Below are 21,552 nucleotides of genomic sequence, written 5' to 3' on the forward strand. Positions count from 1 at the left end.
GGAATTTAAAATATAACTTGTCATGCTTTTGTCGTAATATGTTAGCTCTAGCATTAAAAAAAGCTTTATTAATCTTGTGACTTTGATTCATTTTTTTTTAATGAATAGCAGTAGTATCTATGGAAAATGCTTATCAGTGCAGTTCGGTGAAAAAAAAAAACAACTGATAATGTGTAACAAGTATTTATTTTAAACTTCAATAAGTTCAACAATTCAACTCGTTCAATACCTCCCGTAGCTTATCTAACACTATTTCAGCGTGATGTTTTTGGAAGATTAACGCTGGTCTAAACCGGATTCCCAAATCGCCACAACCACCACACAAAACACCTGAAAAAAGCACTCCAAGAACACGAATTTTAGCAAATTTGCTAACCTTTTTGTAGCAGTTTTTGTAAAACGGTGTCCCTCAATTCCGGTTTAACAATATTAAACGCCAAAAAAGTCCCAGGTCCTCTCACTGAATTCATAATCTCACTAAACTCTTCTTCCAATTCAAAAAGCCCGCACTTCAGTCGGGCACCAGCTTCTTGTACATTATCCAACAAATCTTGCTCTCTCATCACCCTAATAATAGTTTCTAACATTATAACTTTTCCAGGGTCCCCCATCCAGGTGTTAAACACTCGAAATGGTTTATCCGGTCTGTAATGAATAATAATTCATTAGTCACAAAGAAACAAATTTATAAACAACTATACGTTAATTCGTCGCTGTGAAAGTATCCCCCTAGACAGAACTTCTTACTAAAAGTAACAACGTCTGGTGGTGTCGCCAAGTCAAAGTACTCATGACACCAAAACTTCCCAGTACCACCTCCTCCCGTCTGCACTTCATCAAACACCAAATACGCGTTATTCTTCTTCACAATTTTTTGCAACTCTTGAAAATACTTCGGTGATGCTTCGTTATTACCACCCTCGCTTTGTATAGGCTCCACTATCACCCCAGCCACCGGAGTGTCCTTCTTGTTGTACGTAGCAATCAAATCCTCCACTTGAGCCAGCGACTTTTTGTCTTCGACTGCGTTTTCGCGTTCGTGTTCACCTAGAGGATATTTATAAAGAGGAAAGTGAGCTACGGGCCAGTCCAAAGACGGAAAGTCTATTTTGTGGATGAATTTGGTGTGCGTCGTCGCCAAAGCACCCGTGGTACGACCGTGGAACGCCCCAGCGAATGATAGTATACACAGGTTTGGCGCTCCCGGTGGCTGGTTTATCACAGCGGTGTGTTTTTCCTCGTCTGTGAAGTCTTTTTTTCCTCGCTTCTTGCGCTGGTAGGCTATGAAGACGTTCTTGAAGGTTTGTTCGTTAGCGCAGGCGCCGCACATCATGAGGTTGATTTTGGGTAAGCAAGGGGCGATCTAGAACGGTACTACTTTTTTGTGATTTTTAATTAAACGCGTTTTACCTGGCTGACTACGCTGTGGACTCGTTTTGGTTGGTCTTCTCCAGGGAACACTCCAAGTGCGGGTCTGTTAATCATCGTTTTCTAGCGAAAAAGTACTTGATAAATCTTAAATCTTGTGATGACTAAGGCTCGAATTGGTGAAAATTTTAATTTTAATACAGTTCATATTAGGATTTTAATCGTTAACTAAGAGCCGATTTCATAATCAAGTTAAAGGAGCTTTAAAATTTTTTTAACTTGTTATGAAATTGGCCCTAAGTCTAACACAATTTAACGGTCCTGAGGTTTGATGAAACTCACTTAGTCAGGACTTATTCTTTGTTTGTCTAATTATGAATAACGTTTCTGGATGCTTATACTTAAGTGTTACATTATAACACTTCTTAATTCCTCACCCAAGATTGCTTATAGTTCATTTACGCCAGTTAAATTAACCTAACGTTCCCAAACTCTGGAAAAAAGACCGTAGAAAGTACGGTGAATTCCTAATATCGTGAACTGAGGTATGGGGGGATTATACATTTTTTCCCTTTAGGCAGTTATCATTGTTATTATCGTTATCATCATCACATCACCGAGATATTTTTCTCGCAACGTAGAAAATTACATCACCGAGGAGCTTTCCTCGTAACACTTAATACATTTTTTGTTGTTTATTTATCATGTGTTTTGTGTGGGATAAGCTGAGGACAATCTACGATATAAACTCTCAAAGCTAATGGTTTTAAGTAGCCAATCACTTGGTTCAAGGCATCATTTAACATAAAGTAAACTCTTTGTTTGAATCGTTGATAACGTGTGGCATAATTTAACATAATGTAAACTCTGCGTTTGAATCGTTGATAAAGTGTGGTATAATTTGACTTCAGGTAAATTCTTTGTTCTGGAAAATTAACGACATTGGGGGTCATGTGGGCCGTGCATTTTATTCCTTTGATTTAGACCATTATTTGCAATGCCTCCATCATAAAATCTGATGTTCAGACTTAATCTCAAATAAGAATTCTTTGCTATTTTAAGATTTCACGAGAGTATATGGCGAATTTAAATGGTGTTTATTGTTCTTTTTGAAACTTTAACACTTGTTCGGTTGTAATTTAATGTCAGGGTTATAGATATTGAACATTTAAATAGAATTGAGGTTAAATAACACAGAAACACGTAGCAGAAGCGGAGTGTGCGGTTCCTTGTCGAGTTAGCGGCCGCGCCATCAGCACAAAAGATGCAGGTACTGAATAGAAGTCAATGACGCTGTCAGCTTATTTATAGCCGTGATTTCCAACGACGAGTTTGCGACCGTTGAATTTTTCGCGGGTCTTTTAAACTTTTTCAAGTGTCATTTTAAGGAGGGCAGTTTGAGTTACCACACAGTGTTTTATTTTCTATGAATTTGAAAGTCTTGAGTGCCGCAGTGTTTGGGTACCCATGGTGTACTATTTGGGGAGCCCATGGAGATTTTTTTTGGAAATTGTTCAAAAAAATTTTGGGGACCTTTGGTGTTCTATTTTTGGAGAATTCTGACCTGACCTGGTTTTGAGTCAATTTTTGGACTTTTTTTTTGAAAAATTTAAAACAGTCTTGAGGTTGTAGGTATTCCTGTTTGGAAAGAATTTGAAAGTGCTTTGGAGCCTGTAGTGTCTTTTTTTATAATAATTTAATTAAATTTCTTAGGATCCGTCATTTAAGTTATATCTGATTTGCTAAAATCACTCTTATCTTAGGAGATACTAGCCCCTGTCTTTTCTTAGAGGGTATGTCATTTGCCAAAGTCAGCGTTATCTTGGCAGGTACTAGCCCCACCCACCCGCACTCCCTCTCTTTTCTTAGAGGATATCTCATTTGCCAAAATCAGTCTTATCTTAGCAGCTACTAGCCCCGCCCGCCCACCCTCTCTTTTCTTAGAGGGTATATCATTTGCCAAAGTCAGTGTTATCTTAGCAAGTTTTAGCCCCGCCCACCCGCCCTCTCTTTTCTTAGCAGATATCTCATTTGCCAAAATCAGCCTTATCTTAGCAGCTACTAGCTTCGCCCACCCACCCTATCTTTTCTTAGAGGGTATATTATTTGCCAAAGTCAGTGTTATCTTAGCAAAGTTTTAGCCCCGCCCACCCGCCCTCTCTTTTCTTAGCGGATATCTCATTTGCCAAAATCAGTCTTATCTTAGCAGCTACTAGCCCCACCCGCCCACCCTCTCTTTTCTTAGAGGGTATATTATTTGCCAAAGTCAGTGTTATCTTAGCAAGTTTTAGCCCCGCCCACCCGCCCTCTCTTTTCTTAGAGGATATCTCATTTGCCAAAATCAGTTTTATCTTAGCAGCTACTAGCCCCGCCCACCACCCACCCTCTCTTTTCTTAGAGGGTATGTCATTTGCCAAAGTCAGCGTTATCTTAGCAGGTACTAGCCCCAATCACCCGCCCTCCCTCTCTTTTCTTAGAGGATATCTCATTTGCCAAAATCAATTTTATCATAGCAGGTATTAGCCCCGCCCACCCACCCTCTCTTTTCTTAGAGGGTATATTATTTGCCAAAGTCAGTGTTATCTTAGCAAGTTTTAACCCCGCCCACCCGCCCTCTCTTTTCTTAGCGGATATCTCATTTGCCAAAATCAGTCTTATCTTAGCAGCTACTAGCCCCGCCCACCCACCCTCTCTTTTCTTAGAAGGTATGTCCTTTGCCAAAATCAGTTTTATCTTAGCTAGTACTTGCTCAGATAAGACTAACTGTGGCAAGTTACATATCCGCCAAGGGGGGCGGGGCTAGTACTTGTTAACGTAAGACTGATTTTGATAAATGACATACTCTTTAAAAAAAATAAAGGGTGGGTTTGGCTAACATTCGCTAAGATAAGACTGATTGTGCCAAATTATATACCTACTAAGAAAATAGAGGTCGGGTGGGCGGGGCTAAAACTTGCTAATATAGAACTGAACAATATTAAGAGTAGTCACTGGAATGACGAAGGGGTGGGTGGGCGGGGCTAAAACTTGCAAACATAGGACTGAACAATATTAAGAATAGTCACTGGAAAGACGAAGGGGTGGGTGGGCGGGGCTAAAACTTGCTAACATGGAATTGAACAATATTAAGAGTAGTCACTGGAATGACGAAGGGGTGGGTGGGCGGGGCTAAAAGTTGCTAACATAGAACTCTACACTATTAAGAGTAGTCACTGGAATGACGAAGGGGTGGGTGGGCGGGGCTATTGTTTGCTCATAAAACTAGAAAAAAGCTAAACTTAGCTTACTTTTATAAAAAACGATCAAAATTTGGAAACATTACGAGCTTACTTATATGCACAAGGCAGGAATTTTGAACATCTTTTCTAGTGTTTAGTTGGATTTTACTTTTATAAAATTACGTTTTTTCCAGACATTCGGTATAATAATAATAATAAACTTTAATACAACATACATAGTAACATGTTTTTTTTCTGCATATAGTCTGAGCTTTACTATGACTTACCAAATTTTTCTCATCTTGAAACACTTTCAGTAGCTCGGGATGATTATATCCGAGGGCAAGGGTTGATATTTGGGCGTACATATCCAAAAGGACGTTATCATCGGCATCTACTAGATAATTTCCAATTGATTTTTGGTAATTGCCGAAGACTTTTACTGCTCCGGCATACTAAAATTTGACTTCGATAATTTTGAGTCCAGAGAAATAATTTTTGAAAATTGTTGGAACCTGCATTTTGCCCAAGTCTTTTTTTAATTTTTTGGAACAGGGACCTGGAACGTCTGTTAGTACGCAGGGGCCTTCAGGTTCGTCCGGTACGAGAGACGACCAAAATCGTACTTCAAAAAATATTATCTAACAATTGTTAAATGATTAAAGTACTTACTGGACACTCTATTTTTGACTATTTTTGACCACATCGTTGTGATTATGAGTGTAATATGGCTCAAAATTGGTGACTAATGACAATGATGACAGTAAAAGTCAAAATTCATATCTAGACAATTTATTATGGTACTTTCAAACATAAAATACAAAACTATAACCGAGGTTTGTTACTTGCATTGTTTTAGAACTTGTCTAAGTATGTCCAAAAAAATATCGGCGTGATGCTCTTGAAAGATTAAGGCTGGTCTAAGCCGAAGTCCCGATTCGCCACAACGACCTAACACAACACCTGGAACAATCATTTTGGAACTAAGAATGGTTGCAAATTTACTAACCTTTGCGAAGCAATTTGTGCAACACAGTGTCCCTCAATTCCTCATTGGCAATATTAAACGCCAAAAAAGTGCCAACTCCTCGAACCGAATCCATGATCTCGCAAAATTCCTCTTCTAACTCAACAAGCCCGCACTTCAGTCGGGCACCAACTTTCAGCACATTGTCTAGAAGATCTTGCTCTCGCATGACTTTAATAATAGCTTCGAGGATTATGACTTTTCCGGGGTCACCCATCCAGGTGTTAAACACCCGAAATGGCTTATCAGGTCTGTAATACCGAATTTAGTGACGTACAATTACAACAAAACTATTAAAATTACGTTAATTCGTCGCTGTGGAAGTACCCCGCTACAGCGAATTTCTTACTAAAGGTAACAGCGTCCGGTGGTACCGGTAAATCGAAGTATTCGTGACACCAAAACTTCCCAGTACTACCTCCTCCAGTTTGAATTTCGTTAAACACCAAATATGCGTTATTCCTCTTTATGATTTTTTGCAACTCTTGAAAATATAGCGCCGAGGCTTCATTATTACCACCTTCACCCTGTATAGGTTCTACTATAACCCCAGCCACCGGAGTTTCCTTTTTCTTGTAAGTAGCAAACAACTCTTCGACGTGTGCCAGAGATTTTTTATCTTCTTCTATATTTTCGCGTTCGTTTTCGTCTAGAGGATATCTATACCGAGGGAAGTACGCTATTGGCCAGTCGAGAGACGGGTAGTCTATTTTGTAGATGTACTTAGTGTGCGTTGATGCTAAAGCACCCAAGGCACGACCATGTAGCCCTCCACAGAATGATAGTATACACAGGTTTGGAGCTCCCGGTGGCTGGTTGATAACAGCCGTGGTTTTTTCCTCGTCTGTGAAACCTTCTTGTCCTCGCTTCTTCCGCTGGTAGGCTATGAAGACGTTTTTGAAAACTTGTTCATTTGCGCAGGCGCCGCACATCATTAGGTTGATTTTTGGCAAACAAGGGGCGATCTAGACTACCACTATTGTTGCAACGAACGAGAAATAAGTACTTACCTGACTGACTAAACTATGAATTCGTTTTGGTTGATCTTCTCCAGGGAAGACTCCAAGTGCAGGTCTATTAATCATGGTTTTCAGTTTTTTGTCGTCTTGGAACAGTTTTAATAGCTGGGGGTGATTATACCCGAGAGGAAGAGTTGCTATTTGAGAGAACATATCCAAAAGTACGTTATCATCTGCATCGACTAGATAATTTCCGATTGACTTTTGGTAATTACCGAATAGTGTTACTTCCCCGGTGTACTAAAAATAATAACAATAGTAATCATATTTCGAAAAAATAAGGACTCAACCTGATCTTTCCCTAAGTCTTTCTTTAATTTTCTGGAACAGGGGCCTGGAACGTCTGTTAGGACGCAAGGACCTTCAGGTTCCTCCGGCACAAGAGACGAGCAAAAACGCACTTTAAAAAATACTCTTCTTGTTACAATTTTTGACCACATTGGGAGTCAAAGTTTGTAGAGTCAAAAGTATAAAATGACAAGGGTGAGTGACAACAAAAGTCAAATTCATATCTAAATATTTAATTTATTATTTTAAACATAAAACACTCACTGGAATAATTAATTAATACAAAACTAAAATCTTTTGAACAAAATACAGCTGCATCGGTGGAAACACCATCTGGAAGACTTTTGGAAGATTTTCGGTATCACCAGAACGATTACGACTGTTTTAGAACTTGTCTAAATATGTCCAAAAATATGTCGGCGTGATGCTCTTGGAAGATTAAAGCTGGTCGTAGACGAATAGTTTGTGCCCCACAACCCCCGGACTGAACCCCTTTAGCCTTCAGTCGTTTCAAAATGTCATCCCTTAGTTTCTCATTGGTGGCATTAATGGCTAGAAAGGTCCCCCGTCCTCTGGTCGAGTTAATTAAATGAGGAAATTCATTTTCTAACTGTAAAAGTCCGCTCTTCAGTCTGTGTCCCGTTGTTACGACATTGTCCAAAAGCTTCTGTTCCTTAATAATTCTGATTATGCTTTCCAGAACTATTAACTTTCCAGGGTCGCCCATCCAGGTGTTGAAAACGCGAAAAGGTTGTCTAGGTCTGCAAAATTAATAGTACAAAACGATTTAAATATGTAATTAAATAAAAATCACCACTTACGTCATTTCTGAACTATGGAAATAACCCCCAAGTTGCATCTTTTTGCTAAAAGTGACAACATCCGGTGGCGTTTCCAGATTAAAATACTCGTGACACCAAAACTTCCCCGTCGGGCCTCCCCCAGTCTGCACTTCATCAATCAAAAAATACGCGTTATATTTCTTGGCAATTTTCTGCAACCCCTGGAAGAAATAATTCGACGCTTCGTTGTCCCCTCCTTCGGACTGGATAGGTTCTACGATAATTCCAGCCACTGGCGCACCCTTCTTTTCGTATTGTACCACCAAATCCTCCACTTCCTCCAAGCACTTGTTGTCTTCGTCGCTATTTTCGCGTTCGTGCTCGTCTAGGGGGTATTTGTATTGGGGGAAGTGGGCCACCGGCCAATCGAAAGCTGGCACGTCGATTTTGTGGATGTACTTGGAGTGGGTTGTCGACAAGGAGCCTAGAGTGCGTCCGTGGAAGCCGTTGAGGAAGGAGAGGATGGAGAGTTTTGGGCACCCGGGGGGTTGGTTCATGAGACAGGAGGTTTTTTCTTCAAGAGTGAAGTCGACGTCGCCTCGTAGTCTGCGCTGGTAGGCTATGAAGATGTTTTTGAAGGCGTTTTCGTTGGAGCAGGAGCCGCACATCATGGTGGTGATGTTGGGCAAGTTGGGGGAGATCTGGAAGTTAAGAATTTTTTTTCAAGTGAATTTTGTCAGGTCAGGTCAGGTCTAGTCAGGTCAGGTCAGGTCTAGTCAGGTCAGGTCAGGTCTAGTCAGGTCTTCAATTATCTGTCAACCGGGCTTGGATGACAGGAAAATATCAAGAGGTGTTTTAGAGGGTAGAAGACCCAACCTTGTCCTCCGAAGGAAAAGAAGGTCAGGTCGGATCACGTCAGGCTAGATCATGTTAGAACAGGTCAAATTTGGTCAGGTCAGATCTGGTCTGGCCTGGGCAAGTCAGGTCATGTCAAGTCAGGCCAAAAAAGCAAATATCTAAGATATGTTACAGGTAAGACTGTTAAATAGAAATTTTCTAATAAGCTTTTCCAACATAATACTCAAAAATATGAATAAGAATATGTATGTAATTCCATTAATGCTTTGATTATTCAGTCCTGAACTTCATTTTTTTGGCAAATGACATACTCTCTGAAAAAATACAAGGTAACACCGATTTTGGCAAAGAACGTACTCTTTGAAAAAACACAGGGTGGGTGGGCGGGGCTAGTACTTGCCAAGATAAGACTGATTTTGGCAAATCACCTACTCTCTAAGAAAATAAAGGGCGGGTGGGCGGGGCTAGGATTTGCCAAGATAAGTCTGATTTTGGCAAGGATCTACTCTCTAAGAAAATAAAAGGTGAGTAGACGGAGCTAAGATAAGACTGATTTGGCAAAGGACCTACTCTCTAAGAAAATAAAGGGCGGGTGGGCGGGGCTAGGACTTGCCAAGATAAGACTGAATTTGGCAAAGGATCTACTCTCTAAAAAAGTAAAAGATGAGTAGACGGAGCTAAGATAAGACTGATTTGGCAAAGAACCTACTCTCTAAGAAAATAAAGGGCGGGTGGGCGGGGCTAGGACTTGCCAAGATAAGACTGATTTTGGCAAAGGAACTACTTTCTAAGAAAGTAAAAGATGAGTAGACGGAGCTAAGATAAGACTGATTTGGCAAAGGACCTACTCTCTAAGAAAATAAAGGGCGGGTGGGCGGGGCTAGGACTTGTCAAGGTAAGAGGAATTTTGCCAAATGACGAACCCTCTAAGAAAATAAAGGGTGGGTGGGCGGGGCTAGGACTTGTCAAGATAAGAGGAATTTTGCCAAATGACGAACCCTCTAAGAAAATAAAGGGTGGGTGGGCGGGGCTAGATCTTGCCAAGATAAGACTGATTTTGGCAAAGGATCTACTTTCTAAGAAAGTGAAAGATGAGTAGACGGAGCTAAGATAAGACTGATCTGGCAAAGGACCTACTCTCTAAGAAAATAAAGGGCGAGTGGGCGGGGCTAGAACTTGCCAAGATAAGACTGATTTTGGCAAAGGATCTACTTTCTAAGAAAGTGAAAGATGAGTAGACGGAGCTAAGATAAGACTGATCTGGCAAAGGACCTACTCTCTAAGAAAATAAAGGGCGAGTGGGCGGGGCTAGAACTTGCCAAGATAAGACTGATTTTGGCAAAGGATCTACTTTCTAAGAAAGTGAAAGATGAGTAGACGGAGCTATGATAAGACTGATTTGGCAAAGGACCTACTCTCTAAGAAAGTAAAGGGCGGGTGGGCGGGGCTAGGACTTGCCAAGACAAGACGAATTTTGCCAAATGACAAACCCTCTAAGAAAATAAAGGGCGGGTGGGCGGGGCTAGGACTTGTCAAGATAAGAGGAATTTTGCCAAATGACGAACCCTCTAAGAAAATAAAGGGTGGGTGGGCGGGGCTAGGACTTGTCAAGATAAGAGGAATTTTGCCAAATGACGAACCCTCTAAGAAAATAAAGGGTGGGTGGGCGGGGCTAGGACTTGCCAAAATAAGACTAAATTTGGCAAAGGATCTACTCTCTAAAAAAGTAAAAGATGAGTAGACGGAGCTAAGATAAGACTGATTTGGCAAAGGACCTACTCTCTAAGAAAATAAAGGGCGAGTGGGCGGGGCTAGATCTTGCCAAGATAAGACTGATTTTAGCAAAGGATCTACTTTCTAAGAAAGTGAAAGATGAGTAGACGGAGCTAAGATAAGACTGATCTGGCAAAGGACCTACTCTCTAAGAAAATAAAGGGCGAGTGGGCGGGGCTAGAACTTGCCAAGATAAGACTGATTTTGGCAAAGGATCTACTTTCTAAGAAAGTGAAAGATGAGTAGACGGAGCTATGATAAGACTGATTTGGCAAAGGACCTACTCTCTAAGAAAGTAAAGGGCGGGTGGGCGGGGCTAGGACTTGCCAAGACAAGACGAATTTTGCCAAATGACGAACCCTCTAAGAAAATAAAGGGCGGGTGGGCGGGGCTAGGACTTGTCAAGATAAGAGGAATTTTGCCAAATGACGAACCCTCTAAGAAAATAAAGGGTGGGGCTAGGACTTGTCAAGATAAGATTGAATTTGGCAAAGGATCTACTCTCTAAAAAAGTAAAAGATGAGTAGACGGAGCTAAGATAAGAGTGATTTGGCAAAGTACCTACTCTCTAAGAAAATAAAGGGCGAGTGGGCGCTGCTAGAACTTGCCAAGATAAGACTGATTTTGGCAAAGGATCTACTTTCTAAGAAAGTGAAAGATGAGTAGACGGAGCTAAGATAAGACTGATCTGGCAAAGGACCTACTCTCTAAGAAAATAAAGGACGAGTGGGCGGGGCTAGAACTTGCCAAGATAAGACTGATTTTGGCAAAGGATCTACTTTCTAAGAAAGTGAAAGATGAGTAGACGGAGCTAAGATAAGACTGATTTGGCAAAGGACCTACTCTCTAAGAAAGTAAAGGGCGGGTGGGCGGGGCTAGGACTTGCCAAGACAAGACGAATTTTGCCAAATGACGAACCCTCTAAGAAAATAAAGGATGGGTGGGCGGGGCTAGGACTTGTTAAGATAAGACTGAATTTGGCAAAGGATCTACTCTCTAAAAAAGTAAAAGATGAGTAGACGGAGCTAAGATAAGACTGATTTGGCAAAGAACCTACTCTCTAAGAAAATAAAGGGCGGGTGGGCGGGGCTAGAACTTCCCAAGATAAGACTGATTTTGGCAAAGGATCTACTTTCTAAGAAAGTGAAAGATGAGTAGACGGAGCTAAGATAAGACTGATTTGGCAAAGGACCTACTCTCTAAGAAAGTAAAGGGCGGGTGGGCGGGGCTAGGACTTGCCAAGACAAGACGAATTTTGGCAAATGACGAACCCTCTAAGAAAATAAAGGGTGGGTGGGCGGGGCTACGACTTGCCAAGACAAGACGAATTTTTCCAAATGACGAACCCTCTAAGAAAATAAAGGGCGGGTGGGCGGAGCTAATACTTGCTAAGATAACAGTGATTTTCCCAAATCGGAATATATTTAACTCTTACCTCATTGATAATGTTTTGAAGTCTTCTGGGCCAATCTTCTCCAGGAAACACCCCAAGTGCAGGCCTGTTGATTAGACGTTTCTATAAATAATAAAAGATTTTCGTCACAAGGGAAAAATTAATTTGATATTATTTACTTTTTGTTAACGTATTTTCGTTTAACAATTTTTTCGAGAAGCTTAAATCTTAAACTTGAATATTTGAAAATTCATTTTTTTCCAGGAATCTTTAAATAAAAAAAATAATAGATAAATATTTGGAGTTCAAAAATTAAAATATAGACTTAAATATGTAAATAAAAATATTGTGGAAATATAACTTCAAATTGGACCAGAGTACAAAAATTTACTATTTTAATTATGTTTCAAGTTTCTTGTTATGAAAAGAAGACTGCGCATATTAAGATATAAAAAATATATATAATCAGCGCCCACCCGCCCTATCTCAATTGTGATGAATTTTTCATTTGTTGTCATACCGAAGGGCGGAGCATAGTTGCAACATCCATATTTCGCTACAAAAAATTACTATTTCAAACATATTTTAACTTTCTTGTTATGAAAAGCTGAATGCACATATTAAGAAAATAATAATATACATTATAAGCCCCGGCCACCCGCCCTATCTCAATTGTGATGATTTTTTTATTCGTCGTGAGCATGGGGGTGGAGCTTAATGGCAATCTTCATTTTTTCCCAAGAAATTTCCATGTGAGACATGTTCTTAAGTAATCATGTTATTAAAAAAAAAACTACATGTATTGAGTAACAAAAGTAAAATATTAAGCCCCACCTATAGTCGCCCCGATGTCAATTGTAATAAATTTTTCATTTGTTGTCATAGGGAGGGGCGGAGCATAATTGCAACATTCATATACTGCTCCAAAAATTTACTATTTTAAACATATTTTAAGTTTCTTGTTATGAAAAGCAGAATGCACATAGTAAGAAAATAATAATATACATTATAAGCCCCGCCCACCCGCCCTATCTCAATTGTGATGATTTTTTTTATTCCTCATTGGCATGGGGGTGGAACTTAATGGCAATCTTCATTTTTCTCCAAGAAATTTCCATGAGAAACATGTTCTTAAATAATCGTGTTGTAAAAAAAATAACATGTACTAAGTAAAAAGAGCCAAAGATTAAGCCCCACCAATAGCCGCCCCTATCTAAATTGATTTGAATTTCTCATTCGTTGTCATAACGAAGGGCGGAGCATAACTGCAACATCCATATATCACTACAAAAATTTACTACTTTAACATATTTGAAGGTTATGAAAAGCAGATTGCGCATATTAAGAAAATAAATATACTTATATAATGATGATTTTTGTTATACCGCGGGGCGGCGCATAGTTGCAACATTCGTATTTCGCTACAAATATTTACTATTTTAAACATGATTTAAGTGTCTTGTTATGAAAATGAGACTGCGCATATTAAGAAAAATATATTTAAGCCCCGCCCACCAGCCCTACCTCAATTGCGATTTTTTTTTTATTCGTCATGACCATGAGCTTAGTGGCAATCCTCATTTTTTTCCAAAGAATTATCATGTGAAACATGTTCTTAAGTAATCGTGCTGTCTAAACAAAACTACGTGTATTAAGTAAAAAGAGCCAAAGATTATGCCCCTCCTATACGCGCCTCGATTTCAATTGTGATGCATTTTTCATTTGTTGTCATATCGAGGGGCGGAGCATAGTTGCAACATCCATATTTCGCTACAAAAATTTACACTATTTTATACATTTGTTAAGTTTCTTATTATGAAGAATGAATAATGGAGACTGCATATATTAAACAAATGTAAGTATATATATTTTTCCTTTTTGTTTAATATACGCAGGATTCTTTTCACAACAAGAAACTTAGAACCTCTTAGAAATCGATATTTCCTTATACAAATTTTCCATTTTAAACATGTCTTAAGTTTCTTGTTGTGAAAAGAGGTCTACACATATTAAAACAAAAAGGCTAAATGTAAAACCCGCCCACCCGCCCTATCTCAATTGTAATGATTTTTTTCATTCGCCGTTAAGCAAGAGGGCGGAGCTTAACTGCAAAATACTTATTTCTTTACAAGAAATTAAAAACATGTTTTTGCGTATCGTGAAAGAATACTATGTATATTAAGAAAAAAAGGCAAAATATTAAACCCCGCCCACCCGCCCTATCCCAATTGTGATGATTTTTTTTATTCGCCGTTAACCAAGGGGGTGGAGCTTAACTGCAAAATACTTATTTCTGTACAAGAAATTAAAAACATGTTTTTGAGTATCGTGAAAAAATACTATGTATATTAAGAAAAAGGGCAAAATATTAAACCCCGCCCACCCGCCCTATCCCAATTGTGATGATTTTTTTATTCGTAAACTCTTAAAACACGTTTAAAGATGAAGAAGATCAGGGCAGGTATGGGTGGGGTTTAATCTTTGGCTTTAATTTTTTCTTAATATACCTACATAGTATTCTTTGAATAACACCATAATGAAAAACATGTCTTATATGGTAATTTCTTGTAGAGAAATAATAAGGATTGTCCTATGAAATTCTGCTCCTTTGGATTTCGACGATTAAAAAGAATATCATCACACTTGAGACAGGGTGGGTGGGCGGGGCTTATATTTTCCCTTTTTTCTTAATATACGTAGTCGTCTTTTCAGAATAAGAAACTTAATACATGTTTAAAATAGTAAATTCTTGTAGATAAATATGGATCTTGCAATTAAGCCCCGCCCCTCGATCTAACAACGAATGAAAAATTTGTCACAATTGAGAATTGAGATCGGCGTGGTTATGGGTGGGGCCTAATCTTTGGCTTTATTTTTTCTTAAGGTACATAGTATTCTTTGAACAACCCAATACTCAAAAACATGTTCAAAATGCTAAATTTTAGTTGCCCTTTGGTCTAACAACCAATAAAAAATTCATCACAATTGAAATAGGGTGGGTGGGTGGGGCTCATATTTTATTTTATTTTTTTTAATATACGTAGCCTTCTTTTCACAACAAGAAACTTCAAACATGTTCAAAATGGTAAATTTTTGTTGGGAAACATGGATTTTGAAAATAAGCTCCACCCTCTTGACTCACGACGAATAAAATAATCATCACAATTGAGACAGGGCGGGTGGGTGGGGCTTATATTTTGCAAGTATATCTGAAAATAATTTTAAATTTCCAAAATATGTAATCGTCAAATAAAAACTCTACTATCCTATGAACTGTATTAAAAATACGTACCATGTTCTTTTGGTCATCGAACACTTTTAACAACTCTGGGTGATTATAGCCTAACGGTACGGATGAAATTTGCGTGAAAGTGTCCAGAAGAACATTATCATCAGCATCGACTAAATAATTTCCGAACGATTTATCATAATTAACAAACATCTGTACAGATTCTGATTGCTAAAAAAAATATGACAATAATGTTATTAAGAACGTGAAATTGTATACCTGTATGGACTTTAATTCGTCAAGTAATTTTTTTGACTTCGGTCCTGGAATTTCCGTCGTGACAGAAGGCCCATTGGGTTCCCCTTGTACCAAAGTAACAGCCCCACGAACATTATCTAGAAATTGAATTTCAAACATGTTGGAACAACAAAAACGACAACACTCACTCAATTTTGCACAGTTTTTTATCGTTCTGGACCACATTTTACACTTTAAGCTAACTACCCTGTAGCAATTTCGCCGGGTTTCTGAATTATTGAGCGACGAAGTGGAATCGTCGAGCGCAGGCGTAAAAGCTCCCACTCATTCCTCAATTAAACAACAAATAATCCAAAAGTGAACTTTATTAACTAAGCAATGTAAATATAATTTGATTTATTTTCTTTATCCCGTTCCATGTATTCCCGCTCTATCAACAACTCAATTCTTTTCTTTAAGTCAGTCTGGTTGACCGGGATATCCAAAACCTTGTACAACTCCCGCACCAGCATATAGTGTTTAATACTTTTTTTATTTTTCATTATCCGCACTATAGCAGCATCGATCTGAAATTGCCTATCGACTAGAACGTTCTTCTCAGTTTCCTTTTCCTCTTCGGGTGAGTCCTGCAACTGAATTTGATTAATCTTGACTCGGAACAACTTATCTGTGAACTTGTTGTTGAAACTAAAGACATCTTCGTCTTCAATGTCGCGACTTTTTGGACTTTTTAGGAGAATTTTTGCTTTTCCGTAGACCAGTGACAACAAAGTGCGTTTAAGCTCGAATTCCTCCAAGTTAGTAGATTCTTGGATTTCTTTAAAACCCATTTCTGTCGCTGCGTTGAATAGTAAAAGTACTATCGTCTGGAAGAGTGACACTTGGAGTTCCTTGCACCCGCACTCGAAGAACGCTTTAATCAAACAGTGACCCAAACTGGGTTGCCATAGAAGCTTCCTTCCACTGTGGTTACTCAAGTAGAATTTTTGAAAATTCTGCTGATACGTAACCAGTTCACATGGTAAATTCACGTTGTAGTTGGGGTAGTTCGGCCAGTAACTACTAGTCAACACGTTAACGGAAAAATCCGACCCAAATCCACTCTCCTGATTCTTCAACTTCTGTTTAAACGAAGTGTTAATACTCTTACTTAGATTGATATCCTGAAACATCCCCTCAATGTTCGAAGTGAAAGCACTCCCGCACTCGTCTTTCAGCTTCGAAATCATGCTATTTTCAGCATCTTGGTTGGCCGATTTTCCAAGAAGCAGTCGTTTCGCTAGCAACTTCTTGTAAAACGCTTCGAAAATATCCTTGCCTTGCACGTGCTTGAACAACTTGATGACTTTCGTCAAAATGACTTCTAGATCGTCGTCGCTGATGTCTTTTCCACGTAGCTTGACGTCGAGGTACTTAGCCAGTAGCTGCGCACTTTTGGCATGACAACCGTTGATAAAGTTCTTAAAAGCCACTCGAACGCATTCATGAAACTCTTTCTTGTTGTCGAACGACAACACGATAATCTTATCAAGATCGTCCTTAAAGTTGAGTAGATCTTGAATCATGTTTTTCTCGTTTTTGACGTCGGTGATTGTGGTGCCTTTTTTGATGATGTACTCTTTGAAGTAGGTGATTAGGTGTTTCGTACCGTTGGAGATTTTCTGGAAGAGTTTATACACCAAGACTAACTCTTGATACATGTTTTTGTCAATCAATTCGTCGAAGCCTTTGTTTAGGATTTCAGAAATGTGGTTTTCGATTAGTTGTTTGTAAACTATGTCTAGAAGTGGAATTTCTGACGATTTGTTCAAACAATTTCTAACTCGTTCTTGTTCTTGCGCTATTCTTTGATTCACGTGCGATAGGTACTGTGGAACGTCCATGATTTGAATGATTTTTGCACCTTCGTCTTCATAGAAGTCTTCTGTTGACTTTAAGAAATCCCCGACGAAGATTTCGTCGTAGATTTGGAGGGCGTTGAACATCTCTGTGACTGATTTCAACAGTAATCGTTGATCGAAAGATCGGAAGCACCTTTCAGCTTCAATAGCGTCAAGCATTTCTTTGATTATCTTCTTCTTGACGATAGAACTGAGCACGATGACGCTTGTAAACAACCCGAGACTGATGCTCTGGACGGTGTTGTATTTGAAGAACTTGGGGGAGCGGTCGTAGTACAAAAAAATATTCTTGACGGTTTTAATATGGCGACAGAACTCTTTCCAGAAGTCGTCTATGATTTCTAGAATATTGTCGTCTTCGGAAGCTATCACTTCCAGTTGTTGGTTGAGATACGTTTCTATCAGAGTTTGAAGATTGTAGAGTAGGGGAGAGTACCTCTGGGTGTACAAGTCTTCAGCTATCCTGTATAACTCCTCAAGCGAATTGTTGTAATCTGTGGAACTGAAGATGGCAGTAATTTCTGATTCTAGTTTCAACCATTTCTGCTCGTTGTTCTCCGACGGGATTTGGGGAAATCCGCGGAAATTGCGAATCGTGAGAAGATTTTTCTTCGATGACATTTTGAAAGGTTACCTACTAGATAATAGTAAGTGGTGACAACTAACAATTTATTAAAAAATATATATTTGCTTAGAAACAATAAGGTTAGTTGGTGGTTGGAAATTGCACGTTCTTGAGAGATTTCATCACTTCTAGCTTAAAATTCAACTTCTGTAAAGGGTCGAGTTTTCTGATTGACGGTAAAAGTGACAAGAGGAACATTTCGTCTTCGTCGATTTCTGTTCTCTTCGTTGTGAACGTGGAATGACACAGTTGTTCTAGTTCTGGTTCGGGTTCGGGTTCTGAAAGATCATGTTCTTCGAATTCTTCTTGCTTTATAAAGTCTTCTTTGCCTTCTTGCGATAGTTCTAAGCTGTCTTCTTGACTTAGTTCGTCGGGTTTGATAGAACTACCTGGTAAGTCGGATCTATCGCTACCAAAAAATTATCATAAAACAAAATAAACAACGAATAATACAAAAATTACCTGATAGGTTTCAAACCTGAACTACTTTCCAAAAAACGAAGCATATCAAAATAAATATACTTTTTCCGTTTCGAAAACCCAGCCCCATCCACCTCTTTCCGCTGCTTTATGTAGTAGTCCCTCACCGATTTCCACTTCTTTTGCATAAAAACAACTAAAAGTTAAGCGCATTCTCACTAAGACTCGACAATTTAAAAAAATCATCACTTACTTTTACTAGTTTCATCTACCGAGTCTTTTCCCGTGTCTGGAAAAAACTCCCGACATATTTTCTGCCACACTTTCGTTTTTAGCTGTTTGTCGAAATAGCTAGTGTGATGGATATTCCAAATGCAGGGCTGTTTTTCCACTTCTGTTATCAACTTTTCCATACTTAGCAACAAAGGAGCCATTTCTGTGCGTCTTAAAATAAAACTGATCGCATCGGCGGCGGAAATGTGGGCCGAAACGCCCCGAACACGACCGAATTCCGTCGAGGTTGTCGCTGCGTGAACGGACGGAATGTGTTCAAGGACGTCTCGGTCGAGATCAGCTGGGAGAATCTGCGATCAATACCGCCGGCGGGACGGAACGGGGAGAGGAGAATTCCGTTCGGTCGCCAGTTCGTCGGTTGACCAGGAACCCATAATTTAATTTTACTGGATTTATGTTTACGATATATTTTCAAATAATGAAGAAAACGCGCTCATTCTCTACAATGAATTCAATTTATTTGTGATTTTATGAAAATTAAAATACAGTAACCTACAATACCAACTTAGAGATCACGTGCTGGAAATGGATACTCATTTTACCAGCAATAATACAGCACTGCATATTTTGCAATATTTTATTTATTCAAGTTCTATTATTTTTATTTCAGAAACTTGTTTTCATGTTGGATATAGGCAACCAGTAATACAATTTTGCTTTACCGTTCATAAAATAATTTCTTTACACCAGCACAACACAAATATATATTATTTAAAATTTATATATAGACTATAGACTTCTCATAATTATACTAATATTAAGATAGAGAATTGGAAATTATAACCAAGAAGTTAAAAAATATATAAAATAATTATTAAATAAAAAATGTTCATTATGGTTATTGACTATATTGACAATTTCAAGTTTTCTCCAGGCTCCCAAAATATGAAATAGTAGGTCTTCACAATAAATATAGTTTATGAACCCGCCTTCATTTTTTATTTTGGATATTCGAAAGAAATTAAATTCGAAAGAATCTGAGAGAATTTAAGGGAATGTGAGAGAATCCGAGAGAATCTGGAAGATTCCAAAAGAATCTGGAAGTATCTGAGAAAGTTTGAAGAAGTTTGTAAGAATCTGAGGGAATTTTCAAGAATCTAGCAAAACCTAAAAGAATCTAGAAAAATCTGGAAGAATTCGGAAGAGTCTGCAGGGATCTGCAAAGCTTTGTAAGGATCTCAAACAATCTGAACAGAACTGAAAAAGTTTAATGAATCGTGAGGATTTCGATTAGAAAGGTGAAGAAAATAAAAGAATTTTAAATAATTTGGAGGAATCTGAGGGAATCTGGAAGAATCTGAACGAGTTTGCAGGAATATGAAACGATGTGATGAAAGGTGAAAAATTCTTGAGAATCTTAGAGAATCGGAAACAATCTGAAGGAATCTCTGGGAGAATCTAAGAAAATATGAAAAAAATCGAGAGAATCTGAGGGAATCTAAGAGAGTCCGAAGGAATCTGAGGAAATCTGGGAGAATATGCGAAAAGCTGAAGGAATTTGAAAGTACTTGTGAGAATCAAAGAATTTTGAGGAATTTGGAATAATTTATAAAAATCCAAGAAAATCTAAGAAAAACTGGAAGAATATGGAAGAATTTTGAAGAATCTGAAACGATCTGAATAGAATTGAAAAATTTGAAAGAATCTTGAAGATTCCTGAGAATCTCTTTGAAAGAATCTGAAAAAATTCGAAAGAATGTGAAACAAACCGGAAGCATCGAAAAACATCCGGAATAATACGAAAGAATAAAAAAAAAATTGAAAGAATCTTAAACAAAGCATCTGAAAAAATTTGGAGGAATTTGAGGGCATCTGGCAGAATCTGAAAAAGTTTGCAGGAATCTGAAACGATGTGATGAAAGGTGGCAAATTCTTAAGAATCTTAGAGAATCGGAAAAAATCTGAAGGAATCTGAAAGACTCTGGGAGAATCTAAGAGAATGTGAGAAAATTGTGAGAATCTGAAGGTATCTGAGAGAATCTGGAAGAATCTACGAGAATCTGAACATTGTAACATTGAAAAAGAATCTGAAGAAATCTGAAACAATCGGAACAAACTTGTGAGAATCGGACAGAATTTATTTTGAGGAATTTCGAGGAATTTAAAAAAATCTAACAGAATCTAAAAAAAAACTGGAAGAATGTGGAAGAATTTTGTACAATCTACAGGGATCTGAAAGGATCTGAAACGATCTGAATAGAACTGAAAAATTAGAAAAAATCTTGACGATCTGGAATAAGCTGAAAGAATAAAGAAAAATCAAAATAATTTCAAAGAAAGCATCTGAAAGAAGTCGGGGGAATTTGAGGGAATCTGGAAGAATCTGATCGAGTTTGCAGAATTCTGAAACGATGTGATGAATGTGAAAAATTCTTGAGAATCTTAGTGAATCAGAAAAAATCTGAAGGTATCCAAAAAACTTTGGGAGAATCTAAGAGAATGTGAGAAATTCGGGAGAATTTGAGGGAATCTAAGAGAGTTTGAAGGAATCTGAGAGAATCTGGGAGAATCTGCGAGAATCTGAACATTGGAACATTGGAACATTCGAAAAGAATCTGAAGGAATCTAAAAGAACCGGAGGGAACTTGTGAGAATCTGAAAGAATTTTGAGGAATTTCGAAGAATTTATAAAAATGTAAGAAAATCTAAAAAAAAAAAATGGAAAAATGTGGAAGAATTTTGAATAATTTACAGGGATCTGAGAGGATCTGAATAGAAATAAAAAATTTGAAAAATCTTGAGGATTCCTGGCGGTGTCTTTAGAAGAATCTGAAAAAATTGGAAAGAATCTGAAACAATCCGAAAGCATTGAAAAGCATTCAGAGTAATCCGAAAGAATAAAAAAAAATTGAAAGAATCTCAAAGAAAGCAAAAATTTGGAGGAATTTGAGGGAATCTGGAAGAATTTGAACATGTTTGCAGGGATCTGAAACGATGTGATGAAAAGTGAAAAATTCTTAAGAATCTTAGAGAATCGGAAAAAATCTGAAGGAATCTTAAAGACTCTGGGAGAATCTAAGAGAATGTGAGAAAATTGTGAGAATCTGAAGGAATCTTAGAAAGTCTGAAGGAATCTGAGAGAATCTGGGAGAATCTGCG

The 21,552-nt window shown here is 38.3% G+C and overlaps 5 protein-coding genes across 6 annotated transcripts; all 5 read right to left on the reverse strand.

Moving 5' to 3' along the window:
- Positions 1-205: 205 nt before the first annotated feature.
- Positions 206-5,310, reverse strand: LOC135133635 (4-aminobutyrate aminotransferase, mitochondrial-like). Its single transcript, XM_064062092.1, has 7 exons — positions 5,259-5,310; positions 5,102-5,211; positions 4,874-5,041; positions 1,411-1,491; positions 702-1,363; positions 377-645; positions 206-330 (listed from the first exon to the last, which is right to left on the reverse strand). The coding sequence occupies exons 1-7, from the start codon at positions 5,290-5,292 to the stop codon at positions 206-208; spliced, it is 1,449 nt and encodes a 482-aa protein (XP_063918162.1). The 5' UTR covers positions 5,293-5,310.
- A 112-nt stretch (positions 5,311-5,422) lies between these two features.
- Positions 5,423-7,072, reverse strand: LOC135133644 (4-aminobutyrate aminotransferase, mitochondrial-like). Its single transcript, XM_064062103.1, has 5 exons — positions 6,923-7,072; positions 6,624-6,872; positions 5,917-6,578; positions 5,596-5,864; positions 5,423-5,549 (listed from the first exon to the last, which is right to left on the reverse strand). The coding sequence occupies exons 1-5, from the start codon at positions 7,070-7,072 to the stop codon at positions 5,428-5,430; spliced, it is 1,452 nt and encodes a 483-aa protein (XP_063918173.1). The 3' UTR covers positions 5,423-5,427.
- A 65-nt stretch (positions 7,073-7,137) lies between these two features.
- Positions 7,138-15,526, reverse strand: LOC135137675 (4-aminobutyrate aminotransferase, mitochondrial-like). The gene is made up of 6 exons (XM_064067394.1): positions 15,402-15,526; positions 15,235-15,350; positions 15,019-15,186; positions 11,769-11,849; positions 7,742-8,403; positions 7,138-7,681 (listed from the first exon to the last, which is right to left on the reverse strand). The coding sequence occupies exons 1-6, from the start codon at positions 15,436-15,438 to the stop codon at positions 7,294-7,296; spliced, it is 1,452 nt and encodes a 483-aa protein (XP_063923464.1). The 5' UTR covers positions 15,439-15,526; the 3' UTR covers positions 7,138-7,293.
- Positions 15,527-15,584: 58 nt separating this feature from the next.
- On the reverse strand, positions 15,585-17,735 carry LOC135133654 (cullin-4A-like). Its single transcript, XM_064062113.1, has one exon. The coding sequence runs from the start codon at positions 17,733-17,735 to the stop codon at positions 15,585-15,587; it is 2,151 nt and encodes a 716-aa protein (XP_063918183.1).
- A 34-nt stretch (positions 17,736-17,769) lies between these two features.
- Positions 17,770-19,059, reverse strand: LOC135137687 (uncharacterized). Of its 2 annotated transcripts, none has more exons than XM_064067405.1 (3): positions 18,413-19,059; positions 18,202-18,355; positions 17,770-18,148 (listed from the first exon to the last, which is right to left on the reverse strand). In XM_064067405.1, exons 1-3 carry the CDS (start codon positions 18,591-18,593, stop codon positions 17,821-17,823), a joined length of 663 nt encoding a protein of 220 aa, XP_063923475.1. In that variant the 5' UTR covers positions 18,594-19,059; the 3' UTR covers positions 17,770-17,820. The 2 variants fall into 2 exon arrangements, with proteins under 2 accessions (XP_063923475.1, XP_063923482.1); XM_064067412.1 differs by having other exon boundaries at positions 18,202-18,338; positions 18,413-18,508.
- Between the last annotated feature and the right edge of the window lie 2,493 nt (positions 19,060-21,552).

This window comes from Zophobas morio, unplaced genomic scaffold (genome assembly GCF_036711695.1).
Source record: "Zophobas morio isolate AGI-343-1 ecotype UQ-CSIRO unplaced genomic scaffold, CSIRO_AGI_Zmor_V1 ptg000004l, whole genome shotgun sequence".
Classification (NCBI taxonomy): Eukaryota; Metazoa; Arthropoda; class Insecta; order Coleoptera; family Tenebrionidae; genus Zophobas; species Zophobas morio.

What these genes read in the sequence shown, in the direction of transcription:
- LOC135133635 (XM_064062092.1), bottom strand. Translation starts at nt 5,292, where the DNA reads ATGTGGTCAAAAATAGTCAAAAATAGAGTGTCCA. An exon ending in AGTCAAAAATAGAGTGTCCA is followed by an intron (nt 5,212 to 5,258) that starts GTAAGTACTTTA and finishes TATTTTTTGAAG; the next exon opens with TACGATTTTGGTCGTCTCTC. An exon ending in TTTCACAGCGACGAATTAAC is followed by an intron (nt 646 to 701) that starts GTATAGTTGTTT and finishes TATTCATTACAG; the next exon opens with ACCGGATAAACCATTTCGAG.
- LOC135133644 (XM_064062103.1), bottom strand. Translation starts at nt 7,072, where the DNA reads ATGTGGTCAAAAATTGTAACAAGAAGAGTATTTTTTAAAGTGCGTTTT. An exon ending in TTCCACAGCGACGAATTAAC is followed by an intron (nt 5,865 to 5,916) that starts GTAATTTTAATA and finishes TCGGTATTACAG; the next exon opens with ACCTGATAAGCCATTTCGGG. An exon ending in GCACAAATTGCTTCGCAAAG is followed by an intron (nt 5,550 to 5,595) that starts GTTAGTAAATTT and finishes TGATTGTTCCAG; the next exon opens with GTGTTGTGTTAGGTCGTTGT.
- LOC135137675 (XM_064067394.1), bottom strand. Translation starts at nt 15,438, where the DNA reads ATGTGGTCCAGAACGATAAAAAACTGTGCAAAATTGA. An exon ending in TCGATGACCAAAAGAACATG is followed by an intron (nt 11,850 to 15,018) that starts GTACGTATTTTT and finishes TATTATTTATAG; the next exon opens with AAACGTCTAATCAACAGGCC. An exon ending in TTCAAAACATTATCAATGAG is followed by an intron (nt 8,404 to 11,768) that starts GTAAGAGTTAAA and finishes CTTAACTTCCAG; the next exon opens with ATCTCCCCCAACTTGCCCAA.
- LOC135133654 (XM_064062113.1), bottom strand. Translation starts at nt 17,735, where the DNA reads ATGTCATCGAAGAAAAATCTTCTCACGATTCGCAATTTCCGCGGATTT.
- LOC135137687 (XM_064067405.1), bottom strand. Translation starts at nt 18,593, where the DNA reads ATGGCTCCTTTGTTGCTAAGTATGGAAAAGTTGATAACAGAAGTGGAA. An exon ending in GGTAGATGAAACTAGTAAAA is followed by an intron (nt 18,356 to 18,412) that starts GTAAGTGATGAT and finishes CTTAACTTTTAG; the next exon opens with TTGTTTTTATGCAAAAGAAG. An exon ending in TCAGGTTTGAAACCTATCAG is followed by an intron (nt 18,149 to 18,201) that starts GTAATTTTTGTA and finishes ATTTTTTGGTAG; the next exon opens with CGATAGATCCGACTTACCAG.